Consider the following 13829-nt stretch of genomic DNA (forward strand, 5'->3'; position numbering starts at 1 on the left):
GAACCTTTGAAAAACAAACAACAGTTATCTCTACAACTTGTTGGTCAATAAGTTGCTCACCAAGCAATCTAATTGTGTAACCACCTTAAAAGTTTGTTCGAAAAATATTTGGCAGATTCAATTTCTTTCATTTTTGTGTCTTTAAACTCTCTTCTCAAGTTCAAAACTTGCATTCTTTTTGTTCTTTTACTTCCTCAGATGGCCTCCTATAACTTATCCCATGCCTCTTTTATAGTTTTAAGAATCAAAATCTTGATAAGTACATCATCATGTAGTCTTTATTGTTTATTAACAAGTGCTTTGGCTTCTTTTGCCACTACATCATTGTGACTTCTCATTTAAGCTACTATTGGGTCTTCTAGTAATAAAGTTGAATTGTTTTTACTACTGAATCCTACAAACTTTGAGCTCTCATATATGTTCTTCTTTTTGCAGTCTGAAAATGGTAGTTTTCACCTCCAAATATAGGACATGGAAGTAAATAACTAATGATGGAAACTCATTTTTGTGTTTTGAAGGTTTTTTTCTTGGTTTTCTTAGTTATTTTACTCTATTTTTCGTTTTGTCTTCCTCACAAGCCCTTATTGAGCGTACACGACAGTTTCTTGAGTGTAAGGTAAGTCTTTTTTATACGTCTCATACTCTTATTTATTCATTTGTTTTTTCTGATTAAAAAAAAATCTTAAAGATAAATGAAGTTCTTTATAAATTAATTTTGCACTCATTCTACACACTTCGTAACTTTACAATAAGAACTTGAATAGAAAAACTATAAAATTCCTAATTGGGTCCAACAAAAGTAAACATCATGAACCACACCTGCATATAACCTCTCTTCTAACACAAACAAATTTTAACTAAACTTACAAACAAAATATAAAACTACAGAAGCATTAAATCACAGCTGAAAAATAAACAATTTTCCATATTCTTGAATTAAAAATATAGAATAGACTAATCAAAGTCTCCCAGGTGCAAGTTTTAAGGTTGTAAATTGTGGTATTGGTTGTTGTCTCCCCGTGATTCTTGATGCCATGAAGAATTGTGGATGAATTCGGTTGCACTGTGGTGGTGAAGACCCTGCAAAATTTAATGTTGCAGACCGTTTTCTAAAACATTGACAAGTGCCATCTTCACCACCTTCAGTTACATCATAATAGGGCTTCTTCTTCTTCTTCTTCTCATACTCGTGAGCTGGAATGTGATGTGACACTGAAGTTCTTCTTTCCATGGTCGCTGCTTTTTCTAATGCCTTTTGGTATGCTGTGATACTATATTTGTGGTTATACAAAACCTTGGTGATGAAATAGTATATTGCAACCACTAAACCAGCTAAAACCATGGCAGTTACTATCACTACATTCAACAAAACCCTTATATTAATCGCCATGTTAATGGATGTTTGAATTGAGTCCGAGTCTATAAAAAGAAACTAAAACCAGCTTAGCTGCTACATCAATCATCTTTTTTTTTATGACGGTGAATACAACACACCCTTTTTATATGTTTAATCTCTTTGTTCTCCACGTTTTGATGTAAACTTTTTTGTTTTTTTTTTCTTTTTCTTTGAATCACATACTTTCATTCTCAATTTTTTTTACGTGGAAACTTGATAGATTGAAGTAAAACAAAAGATGACTACGAGGCTACAAGATTCCATTATTTTTGTATTATATAATAAATATGGTGTCTGAATTGAATATAATATAATTTAACATAATTATTTTAATTTTTATTCACTATAACAAGTCAAATTCTCAACTACAAATATCAAGTGTATAGAAAACCATCATCATTATAAAAAAAATTATTAAATAAAACCTAATTTTAGAAATAAAAAATAATTAATTGTTATAATGACTAGATTAAATGCCATTTTACAAATTAAAAATATTGATTTGTAAATTAGTTTCTATTATTTATAAAAGTTTATACATTGGTATCTAATTAGTTACAAAGGTTTTAACTACCAATTATTTAAATTCTAAATTTGATAACAAAATTTTTGATTGTTAAATAGATACCAATTTATAAACTATTTATCAATAATAGAAACTAATTTATAAACCAATCATTTTTTAATTTCTAAAATAGTTTCTAATTTATTCATTGTAGCAATTAATTATTTTTTTGTCTTGGTTTCTATTTAATAATTTTTTTGTAGTGTTAGTTTTAAGATAAAGAAAAATAAAGAAAAAAAAGTGTTGGAAAAAGAAAATTAAACCTTGTGCTTTATATATATATATATATATATATATATATATATATATATATTATCCAGCCTATAATTTTAGTTGTGATAAGATTTATCGGACTCTATGATTTTAACTCAATTGTGTAATTTACATTATTTATTATTTAGATAGAAAAAAATTATTACTAATTTAATTAAGTTGTGTCTTACCCAAGAAATGGTGATGTAGAGATAATGGTAAACGATTAAAATTATGACGTAAATTTATAATTTTATTTCAATTTATACTAAAGTCATATATGAGTGAGTAAAATCCAAGACACAATTTCAACATTAATTTATAAGTTTATGAAAGAATAAGATTTGGGATTACATTGAGAGTAGTTATAGGATAATTCTGAAAATACAAGAATAAGATGATTTTTTAATAATGATTGAATATCATAATAAAAAATTTATTTTAACGTAGTTGAAGACTTCATCTTGAGTAATGTCTAAAACATGTCAAATGTGAAATATATTTTTTTTTATTCTGATTAGTGACTAAATCAATTTTCTTTTTTAAATCTATAATAAATTATTGAAATTGTAGCATTTACTTGAAAAAACACCTTCTATTGTATTAAGAAAATGTTCTTAATACAGAGTGGCGCTTAGCCATTTTGAAAGCGAGCAATTTGCCTGATATCTATCATGTGATGCGCATTGGACGCAGCGGAAGCAAGCTCCGGCGAAGGGTGCTCCACCGCCGGCGAGGGCGTGGCATGAGCACGGCAAACGGGGCAACTGGAGCTGGAAGAGAGCCACGTATCAATGCAGGCGACGTGGAAAGAGTGCATGCATTCCGGCAACGTCCTCAACTCTTCACCCTCTTCGAAGTCCCCCAAGCACACGGCGCACGTGCAATCTTCGTCGTCTTCGCCCTCCGCCGCCACCTCATCATCGGTTTTCTTCTTCTTTTGGTATGTGTGGATCGGAATGGGGCGTGGCGGCAGCGAAATGTTAACGGCGCGTGGTTGTTGTTGTGGTTGTGGTGGTGGATTTTGGTCGGTGACAGGAAGACGGTTATGAGTCCGACAAAGGATAATGAGATGGAATATTGTGATGCCGAAACTTGCTGAACCCATGGCGATTAGTATGCTTCCCACTGTGCCACTCAGCACAGATTCATCATGCTCCATTGATCACTCTCACACACAAATGCTCCATCGCTTCAATTCAACCCTTATATACAACCTTCTTCCAAAAACAATTTCAGAGGCACAAAAATGAAATTAATAAATAAAATTAGTTTTTTCACAAATAAAATTTTATTTATAAGTAGAAATGTTGGGAGATCATTATTAGGCAAGAAGATTGAAAGGTCGTAAGCATGATAAAAACTAAATCAAAATATATAAATAATAAAATATTTATCAAAATTCAATAAATAGACTTAAAATATTTATAATACATTTAATAATTAGAAGGTGTGGAGTGTAAAAATCCAATTAAGTCAAAAGTTCAACAAGTGAACAATGTAAATAGGTGATATGCTTAGATTGTTTTATTTTATAATTGAATAAACTAATTTTAACTATTATCGGAACTCCCTGTACATATATTCACCCGATGGTAGCCTAACTAAGTAAGACAAGTGAGAGTCCATATCTCCCAACCAAGAACAAATCCAAACACAGACTTGTAGCCGAAAGTCCAAGATAGCCATGAGAGTCTAAGATATCAAGAAGAAAAGAAGACGACTAATTATTTCTAAGATTTTTCATAGTATATAAAAGTAATTACTTTATATATATATATATATATATATATATATATATATATATTCCAAGATATTAAGAAGAAGACTAATTGTTTTTAAGACAAGAAAGAATTATTATTTTTAAGTAATTACTTATATATAGAACCGGCCTAAGGAATAACAATGCTATAGAATCCATTTTGTTTTATAAACGGTGAACACAAGGACTTGTTCTTGTTTCATGTTTCTTATCAATGGAATACCAATTTTCACATATCTTATAGGAAATGGTAATCCACCATGATGATACCTTCTTCATTACTTTCTTGTCAAGAAATTATTGAATGCAAAAATATCATTCTACTGTTTTAAAATTATAAAAATACATTTAATTTCCTAACTCTGTTGAATGCTTACATGTAAAAATGTTATAAAAATATATTTAATATTTATCATACCAAAGAAAAGTAGAAATATTGGTAGGAGGATTTAAAGTTATTCATCGTATAAGATTTTACTCTCAATACTCAAAATATAAGCAAAACTAATTAATTTTACACTAGTTAAAAATTTAATTAGTATTCTTTATTTCTATTATCATATTTAAAAACAAACATTTTTATTTAATTATTTGAACTTGCCATCAATTATAAAAATATTTATTAAAATTGTATTTTTAATTAAACGAAGCGTAATTTTAAATGACTTAGTTATTTGGTTAAACTTAAAACAAATATTTCTTAAATAAGTAATTTTTTATTCAAAGATACTCTCACTGATAAAAATACATGCTATTGAGACGACAACCCTCACTGCTCAAATCCATTTTCTATCAGCCCACTGTTACTAATCCCCTTTGGTACCAACATTGTGCAATTCATAAACAATAATCTAACACCCTCTTTCATTCCGCATAGGAAAGAGTAAAACAAAGCTTAATATCAAATATGTCTAAAAGATATATATTTCAGCTATTATAATCCTACTAATTCATTATTATATTTATTCATTTATTTATTTCGATACATAATATGTTAATGTTGTTGAAGTTATTACAAATGCGTTTATGTGCCCGCTCAAGTACAACAGTTGCTTAGTGCTAACAATTTCCTTCAAAAAGACAAACACTAAGTTTAAAAAAATGAATGAACTTTATGTACTTGTAGGTGAATAATGCATTATCAAATGAATTTTACAGAAAATCCGTGGCTTTCAACAATGTGGAGGGCAGAATCAGCACTGCTCTTGTGCAGCTCCGGCATTGTTGGGGTTTGAATGACAGAAATTTTCAATTTTCTGGTCATTCAAATTATTAGCCACGGATACTTGATATGTATTCCACAGCTCAGTAACATTATTCAAGTAAGTTTTGAATTAAACCACCCAGAAAATTTAGCCACTGATATGATATTATGATACATTTTGTGTATCAATCCATGGCCAGGTTCCTGGATAGAGGTAATCAACCAATGGTAATCTGACAATGACGAATTAGATAATGGCTCTAGAAACTCACACCTTTCTAAGATGTCTGGTGGAGGTGCTCCATCAACTAGGTTACCCTTTAGCTTTGGCCTACCATTGGTTAACTCGACGGGCACATTGGCTGAATGAACTTGAAGATGTGAGGGAGAGGCACCTGGGATCACCTCTTGCTTAAAGGGGAGAGCTCTTGCAGATTGCAGACAAAACTCAATCCACTGATGGATTAATGGGGACGGTCCCCTGACACGTCCACCAATCCGATTTGTTTCAATCCTAGATGCAGCCGGAATTGCCTGGGAAAACAAAAACAGGCAGAAAAAAGTCAACAAATAAAATTCTAGACGCAGCCGTCATTGAATAGGTATATCTGAATCCCATTCCACTATCAACAATTTCCTTTTGCAGTACTGGGAGGGTGCCACTACCAGTTTCCAGATACCATGTTAAATCATTCCACATAATTTTTTGAAGTCATTAATCTATCAGATAAACCTAAAATGCAAGATACACATTAAGTGAAATACCCAAAGATCTGCCCATAAGCTCGCTCCAGACTTTGGAACAACAACAGCAACATCAGACAGGCGTTTAGCGGCAGGAATAATATCACTACTCCATCCAACAGCTACCCACACGTCTCCAACTCCAAAAGCTTTTAGATAGTTTGAACTATCAAACAGTCGAACCTACAAATACACATAAAAATAATAGAAACTTAAACTATTGTTTGGAAAAGAAAAGTATTCTGTGTCAAGTCAAGTATTGTTCTGTAAAACTTTCCACCACTGTTACAATAAAAAAACAACAGCATCAGTAGAGAGATCATCCAGTAACAATACCTGTTTTGCGAGCAAAGCCAAATTATGTTTAACAGCGTCTCTCCCACCATTTACTTCAGCATTGATGTCAATTGTATTATAGGAAGTCCCCATATACTTCAAAACTGCACCAACAACTTCTCTAGGAGAATCAACCATTGAAATCCTCCCGGCAAGATCAGGCCGCCAAAGATCTGCCCAGTCCTGCAATTTCAGTTGATATACTCACATAACACTCTACAAGGAATTTACATGGTCTACTAAAAACAACGTACCTCTACAGGAGCCAACTTATGCTCTTGAAATTTATTTGTCTTGTATGCTATTACCATACAGCCCCATCGATATGGAGCAGCCCATATATCACCTTTAGGATCTATTTCTCCCTCAGAGTTCCTGCGTAGGTATACCTGAAACTTTGTTAGAGAGTGTAACATATGCTATCAAGATGCGACCCAAAAGGAAAACAACTAACATAACATTGTATATGCTATAAACCTAGGCAAATGGACCAAAAATCAAGGATATATATATGTATTATATAGCATTACCAGGTTCTTACTATCATGACCATCTAAGATACATTCCAAAAGGATAATAATTAATGAGTTGAGGTGATATATTTATGTTGGTGATTATAAAATCAGTGTAGTGATGTCTTTGTACCACATAAGCGGCTCATTTTGATAAATATCCAGGTAGCTATCACAAAATACAATTGCTACTCTACTGAGGTTCAGAACAAATAGCCGTGTCAATATGTATAGCACTACAGATAATAGTGATACTTCTCTGCCCAAGACTACCCATACTCCGTTTCACTACTTTTATTTGTGATAGCTTATCCATTTTATACTTCCTCAGAATTTCAAATGTTTTCTATTAACCCTATTTCACATTCAGGCTTCCAGCTTTAGCCCCATAATTATTTTTTGTTTTGAAAAAAATGAAATAAAAGAACGCCATAGCAACAATAAAATCTTGTCCCCCTTTTGTGGTCTAGAGTTTCAATTTTTTGTTCCATATCTTTCACTCCACCCTGTTAGATCATTAAATAACATATTATTACAAGATCAAAAGGCCACTGAATTTCATTGAATTCAAATGGAAGAAAGGAACAGTTGGCTGAAAGGACAAGTAACAGAATACAGACGAATAACCGCAAAAGTAGCAAGGGTAACTACCATCACAGGACTAAGCCCTTGAAAGAGAGATCACCTCTCATAACCACAAGAACCCCTTACTTCCAAACTCCCAACAACGTTCCTCTGTGGTAGTGTTTTGCATCCTTTTTCCTACAGCTTCCCAACTCCGGTCTTTTTTGGCTGCACCTAGACTGTTATCCCTTATATTGTAAATAACTACACCTTACACCTACCCGTACAGTCTCTTTCTCAAAATAAGGTATATAGGAACTCTCTCTGCTATGAAAAGAACTCACAAAAAATCTACTGTGATACAAATTCTGTCAGTTTAGAACAAGCATAGAAGTATGCAGACATAATGAGCATTTTACAAATATCTCACATAACCATGCGTACACAAAGCATTCAGACAAGTTCGATGTCTTGGTTTGCACCTATATGGCTTTTAAAATGAAGATATTCATATTTCATACATGCTCGCCGAAGTATGCAGAAACATCAAATTTAAGATGAAATAAGTTCAAGAAATCAATGTTTTTGTTATAAAACAAGCATAAGACCAGTCTTGAGAGACAAGTTTGAAGGTGAAGAAAGAAAGATAAAATACAATGTTACCTTCCATTTGTCATTTAAGCTTTTAAACCACTCCTGATCTTCTACATCTCTTATTGGCTCAATTATAGCTTTAGTAATAGCAGATTTGAGCCATGAATCGCCAATACCAACAATATCTGCTGCCAAAGCAGATGCTGGACCAATTTTTCCTTTAGTAAAGGGAATTGTTAGGTCAGAAAAGATGCTCTCAAGACTTGCGTAATACTTCACGTTAAACTTCATTCTCCTCCCTTGACAATTTATAAAGTCCTAAATTAAAGAAAAAATTAACATGATTAAATAAGTTAAAGCAGATGTAGATTAAATCAATTTAAAAATTATAACTTGCTTAAAATAACATGGTAGATTCAAAGGACCTACAATATGAAATTGCGTACACTCACCCAAGGTAATCAAACTGAAGAGTCTATTCAAATTTCAAACTAAGAAAGAAAGGGGATACAAAATCATAAATCATGGAATCATAACACAGCTTAAAATTCTACAGAACATTTATATTTATATATGAATATAAAGATAACATAACATAAGACAAAAAACACATGTAACACACCAAATATTTAATTAGGCTTAAATTTATAATCATAGATCATCCAAATTAAAATCATAATCACTCAAAAGATCCTCGCTTCTTCCACTGAAAGAGAACCAATGAACCACATAAACAGAGTAGTAGAAGCAGATTAACCAAACAGAACCGGACAACCTCAAGAATGGCAGAGAAGAGCTCGAGTTGCAGTGTTTCATTCAACACTTTTGGGGCTTTCGTAAGAAAGGAGGCAGGTTTTGTGGTAGAGGTTGAAGAAGATGCAATGATGCCAGGTTAGCAAAGGTGTTTTCCTCTGTTATTAGTGTTACGGTTACAAAAAAGTATTGGGGTTTGGGATTTTTGGGCTTAGGTTTACAAAAGCACAAAACAAAGAAAAAAGAAAGAAACTTGGCACACAAAACATGATCCACACAAACTCGGAATACTCTTCAATTCCACAACTTTTAAAATTCAACATGGTGAGTCTACCTATTCTGCTAAGCAGCAATTCTGAGCATGGACGAACTCGCTAAGGCAAACCTTAAATTGATTCTACTAGTTGGAACACAATACTGACTACAACGATCTCACCAAAACTGTTCATTGATGCTAGAGAAGAGTTTATAACAAGACATGATATTAGGATTTCAGAGAACTTTTGAGGAAACAATACACATGCAGATGGGAAAGAATACAGAAAGAAAATTCCCCGGAAAAAGCGAGAGAAAATAAAGTGCAATCAATAATGTAACAGGGTAATTCATAACAGAAAACAAGGAATATGTGTCACAAACCTTGATCCATGAAGGAGGTATAGAACCACGAAGAGCAACAACTTTCAGGGGAACAGTCAACGCAAATGATTTAGATTTCCAGGTATTAAAAGCTTCTTCTAATTCTCTATCTACTGTAGTTTCTTTGTCATCTTGTTTTCTTCCATCCTGATCATCTGTGAACATTAAACCACAAATCAAAAACATCAGCCAACCCATTTAGAGAGGGTGATTTTCTTTTGTAAAACTTCATGCAGTTCACCCTCGAGCAGAAACCTTAGACACCAAGAAAGAGGATAATTATGAGAGTATATACCCATAACCAAGGTAAGCGGCTATCATTATGACTCTTCACAACCTATATGAAAACAGTCAAGACAACTGATAGGTAGCAAGTGCTATTTGAATTTAGTACAGATAGAATTAAGGAAAAAGAAATCACACTATCAGGGGACATTTTTCATAATTATTAGGAAAAATAAAAAAACGATAAAAAAAAAGCATTCAACTTTTACAAGATTAAAGAGAAAGCTATAAAAACCCGAGAAAGCAGTAACCACCGAATCAAACAATAACATATCAGATAATAGAGAGTGTTGGGCTTCTTATAAACCTTGAACAGTTTGCTCCTCTTGAACAACGGTAGGACCGGCAGGTAGAGGCGGCGGCGGCGAAGAGGCCAAGCACAGGCGAACGCCGAAGCAGAGAAACAGCACGGCGGAGGCGGCGAGGCCCGCGAAAGCCTTGAGAAGTTGCGTTTGCGGAGGTGGCGAAGAAGCAGAGGCAGTGCGTGAGGGCGGCGAAGCGCGTGAGGTAGTTGGGTGAGCAGAGAATGAAATTGTTGGGGCATGAAATGAGGATAGGGATTTGGTGGATGTGGCGGGGATTATGAGAAAGGGATTGTGATAATAAGGGTTTGGGAAGTGATAAGGGTAACGCGGTGAGCATAGAGAGAGAGAGTGACGCGTTTGTGGCAACAATGCCATTATTGAGTTTCCGACAGGGTGGTGGAGGCTACCGTGGGATTTCACCGTCACGAAGCGTTTTGATTTTTTCTATTTGTAACCTACTGTTGACACTTTTCATTTTTATTTCTACCCTCCAAATAATGAAATCATATGTTTAGGATGAAAATTATAAGTTAGGGTAACTCTTTATTTGATCAACCTTGAACACTACAACCACTTCACTATCCCCGGACCTTCTTCACAAAGCTTTTGTTTAAACAAACATTAGTGTTTTTACCGAGACTAAGATGAAATTTCAAAGAAGTCAAGAAGCTAAATCCTATAGAGAATGTGTATCGAGTTTGTTGAGAAATATTAGGTAAAATTAGAGAAGTTTTAAAAATATTAATGAGTAATAGAAAGAGATTTAAGGGAGTACATCGTGTCAGACTTATAGATTTATGAGGCTCGAACACGTCTCTTAAATAGTATAGTTTGTTTGTGTTAGACACACGTATTAGATTCTCCCGACACTTGTGAGACACTCCTAAAAATATGTATCGGTGAGTGAAGTGTCTAATTTAAAAATATATTTATTGAATTCCTGACAAATCTAATACGGTTCTAACACAATTTAAAAAAAATATACATTAATTTTCTAAAACCTCACAAAACAATTTTGTTTTTAAACTAGTCATAAGAAACATCTTTTTGTTATAAAAAAAATTAAAACATACTTGTACATGTAAATCTTTATTGTCAATTTATATAATTCATAATTATATAATATATAGATTTGTGTTCTCGTGTCCTACATTTTAAAGATTATATGTATTTTTTTATCTGTGTCGTATTAATGTATGTGTTAGTGTATATGCTACATAGCTTATAAGTGTATACTTATATGTCTTTGAACCTATATCCATAAAACGTTTTTCATTCGATCGTTACAACTAAGTTTCGTACGTATATCTCAGTTACTTGGAGGTGGGTAATATTTTTAGTAGCAGAATTTTTTTTTATAATTAAATTTTAATTTTAAAACAAATATTTTCCTTACGTAAATTATCTCTTATGCGAAGTAGATTTGTGAAATAAGTTTGCACTCCTTATACGGACAAGCCAACCCAACTCACATTTAACACATTTAACAGAGACGCAACTATACATGACAAGTCAGCTCATTACCACCTAGTATAACCTTGGCTCTCCAACTCTCCTTCCCCTTCTTGTTTTCTCACATATAATTACACAATAATGAATAAACACTTTTTTATTATTTCCTCTTTATGAAGAACCATAAATTCCTATTTCTTATATCTTGCTACAATCAGTGGGCTTAAAGGACAAAGTGCTTGACTCAAGGTCATACCCAACGAAGAAATTGGTCTGAGCCAAGTTTCCTAAAATACTTATGTCGCTTGCAAGCATGGTTAAACACACCACATTCTTCTCCACCCACGAAAATGTATTCACTGGCTGCAAAATCACATCCCCTCCCTTCAAATGTGCTGTGATAATGGGGAGTTTAATATTATTGACACTGCTCTCATAACAAAGATCAAGAATACCCTTAGGATCACGCACCATTTTAGCCCTTATTACTTGACCTAAAGCATGTACCAAACCACTATAAACATCCAATGGCAAAAGAGTAAATGTTGTTCCAGTATCAAGGACCACATTTCCTGTGGTAACATTACCATTTGATGCAAATTCAATCCTCTGTTTTCCCACACTAATGGCCTCCCATGTGAAGTAAAAGCCAGAAGGAACTATAGTAAGAGGAGTTGTTACGACTTCAGGTCCAGAAACCAAAGAATCGCTTCCAAAATTAATCTTGCTGGTGGAGTTCTTGTTCATGGAAGTGGGAATCAGACAATAGGAGAATTTCTTGCCACCATGAGGACCCAATTGAGAAATCAGTGAAAGGTTGCCACTTCCAAGACCAATTATGCCTGAACCTGACGCATCAAATATGCCACCAGTATCGTGTGCACAACCAAATGCAACTTTTGGAAGAGAAATTGGGTTTGTGATGCCTAAGGTTAGTGTCTCAAAAGCAAGGTTTCCCGCAGTGTGAGAACCATCTGCATAAGAATACCTGTTAAGAAGGAAGAAAATGTATTTAGGATTGATATTACTGGTAAAACTCTTGAACCTAAACCATGAACCTGAAACCTAAACTCTGAACAATGAAATCAATAACAATAATATAAACCATGAGTGTGGGAAATCCCTAAACTCTGATACATTCAACAATACCTATAACCACATGTTGTCGTAATGTCACATAGAGTATTTTCTGAGCCTAGTACTTTGCTGCAAACTGTAGGTAGGCATGGTATTGTCTGGTATGATTTGGAACGACTAGGGTCAAAGAAGGGAATAGTTTGATTGTAACATTCTATGCATGGCAAACACTGTGTCCATATAAGGTCACTACCCGTGTCAGCTATGCCAATTACTTCAACAGGTGGAGTTCCAATGAAGAGCTTCATGAGATACTCTCCACCACCAGGTTTCATAGGGGCCTGAATGCTGCCATGTTTAGGGTTATCAGCAGCAGCAACTTTGAAACGGTTGATGCGCTTGAATGAGCGTTGAAAAGCATTGTGCAAGCGATCAAAGGGGGTGCTTGAAGGGTCGTAGAGGGGAGATAAAGGGGAATCACGGTGAATGAGAACATGGGTGGTGGCTTCAGAGAAGATTAAGAAATCAAGGACTCCTAAGAGAATTAGGGCAAAGTGAAGGGGTTTTGATTTGGTGGTGATTCTCATCTTTGGCTGTGAAGTAAGAACAGAAGAGTGGTGGATCAAATTGGGTTGCTCTTGGTGGTGAATTTATAAAGACAAGGAGTGTGGGAAATCCATGATTGGAATGTTGAAAGTGCCATGGGAATGTGTTCTTTGACTTTAGTTTGGTGATTCTGACGTTGTAGTTAAAGTACACTCTAACTCATAAAGAGTTTAGAAATTATTCAGCTATTTAACGTTTTACATTCAATTGCTGTTTTTTTAAGGTAAGAGATTTTCTACATTTTTTTTTAAGTGTCTCGTTTTATTTTATTAATTTTTTTATCAATAAAAAAAATTAAGTGTTAAGGAAACTTCAACATTTTTTTTTATCACATTGAGCTTTAGCAATATATTATATATGATAAAAAGAAAATAGAAAAAAAATGGAGAATTTGATTCTTAAATGTGTGGAACACTAACAAAGTATTTATTTTAATTTTTGAATATGTAAAAAATCATGCTTTATGTACTTTTAAATTTATAAAATATTTTGTTATCAAAATGTAATTTTGAGGACCAGTTTATATTCAATTAGATACTATTTTATCATAAAATTATGATATTATTATGGAATAATTTGATTTTTATTTCCACATTTTTCGACAAAATTGGTTGGATTTGAAACATCGAAGTTATTATTTACTTATAAAAAGATAAAATATTTACAAAAATTATTTAAAATTAGAAAATTATTTTGGATATGAAAGTAAATGTTTTCAAATACAAGTAACCTTGGGCATGGCTACTGGCTATTGGGATATGATGGTGATGCTGCATGTTGAAG

The 13829-nt window shown here is 33.4% G+C and overlaps 3 protein-coding genes across 4 annotated transcripts; all 3 read right to left on the bottom strand.

Moving 5' to 3' along the window:
• Positions 1 to 2847: 2847 nt before the first annotated feature.
• Positions 2848 to 3375, bottom strand: LOC137805709 (RING-H2 finger protein ATL39-like). The gene has a single exon (XM_068605644.1). The coding sequence runs from the start codon at positions 3373 to 3375 to the stop codon at positions 2848 to 2850; it is 528 nt and encodes a 175-aa protein (XP_068461745.1).
• A 1525-nt stretch (positions 3376 to 4900) lies between these two features.
• LOC137808594 (uncharacterized) lies at positions 4901 to 10418 on the bottom strand. 2 transcript variants are annotated; one of them, XM_068609774.1, is made up of 8 exons: positions 9914 to 10332; positions 9617 to 9658; positions 9322 to 9476; positions 7999 to 8247; positions 6514 to 6648; positions 6260 to 6442; positions 5945 to 6106; positions 4901 to 5713 (listed from the first exon to the last, which is right to left on the bottom strand). In XM_068609774.1, exons 2-8 carry the CDS (start codon positions 9618 to 9620, stop codon positions 5294 to 5296), a joined length of 1308 nt encoding a protein of 435 aa, XP_068465875.1. In that variant the 5' UTR covers positions 9621 to 9658; positions 9914 to 10332; the 3' UTR covers positions 4901 to 5293. The 2 variants fall into 2 exon arrangements, with proteins under 2 accessions (XP_068465875.1, XP_068465874.1); XM_068609773.1 differs by lacking the exon at positions 9617 to 9658 and having other exon boundaries at positions 9914 to 10418.
• A 1105-nt stretch (positions 10419 to 11523) lies between these two features.
• LOC137808595 (aspartic proteinase CDR1-like) lies at positions 11524 to 13130 on the bottom strand. The gene is made up of 2 exons (XM_068609775.1): positions 12513 to 13130; positions 11524 to 12351 (listed from the first exon to the last, which is right to left on the bottom strand). The coding sequence occupies exons 1-2, from the start codon at positions 13025 to 13027 to the stop codon at positions 11562 to 11564; spliced, it is 1305 nt and encodes a 434-aa protein (XP_068465876.1). The 5' UTR covers positions 13028 to 13130; the 3' UTR covers positions 11524 to 11561.
• Between the last annotated feature and the right edge of the window lie 699 nt (positions 13131 to 13829).

This window comes from Phaseolus vulgaris, chromosome 3 (assembly GCF_000499845.2).
Source record: "Phaseolus vulgaris cultivar G19833 chromosome 3, P. vulgaris v2.0, whole genome shotgun sequence".
In the NCBI taxonomy this organism is placed as follows: domain Eukaryota; kingdom Viridiplantae; phylum Streptophyta; class Magnoliopsida; order Fabales; family Fabaceae; genus Phaseolus; species Phaseolus vulgaris.

What these genes read in the sequence shown, in the direction of transcription:
- LOC137805709 (XM_068605644.1), bottom strand. Translation starts at nt 3,375, where the DNA reads ATGGAGCATGATGAATCTGTGCTGAGTGGCACAGTGGGAAGCATACTA.
- LOC137808594 (XM_068609773.1), bottom strand. Translation starts at nt 10,286, where the DNA reads ATGGCATTGTTGCCACAAACGCGTCACTCTCTCTCTCTATGCTCACCG. An exon ending in AGAGGAGCAAACTGTTCAAG is followed by an intron (nt 9,477 to 9,913) that starts GTTTATAAGAAG and finishes TAATGTTCACAG; the next exon opens with ATGATCAGGATGGAAGAAAA. An exon ending in TGGCTTTGCTCGCAAAACAG is followed by an intron (nt 6,107 to 6,259) that starts GTATTGTTACTG and finishes GTGTATTTGTAG; the next exon opens with GTTCGACTGTTTGATAGTTC.
- LOC137808595 (XM_068609775.1), bottom strand. Translation starts at nt 13,027, where the DNA reads ATGAGAATCACCACCAAATCAAAACCCCTTCACTTTGCCCTAATTCTC. An exon ending in ACGACAACATGTGGTTATAG is followed by an intron (nt 12,352 to 12,512) that starts GTATTGTTGAAT and finishes CCTTCTTAACAG; the next exon opens with GTATTCTTATGCAGATGGTT.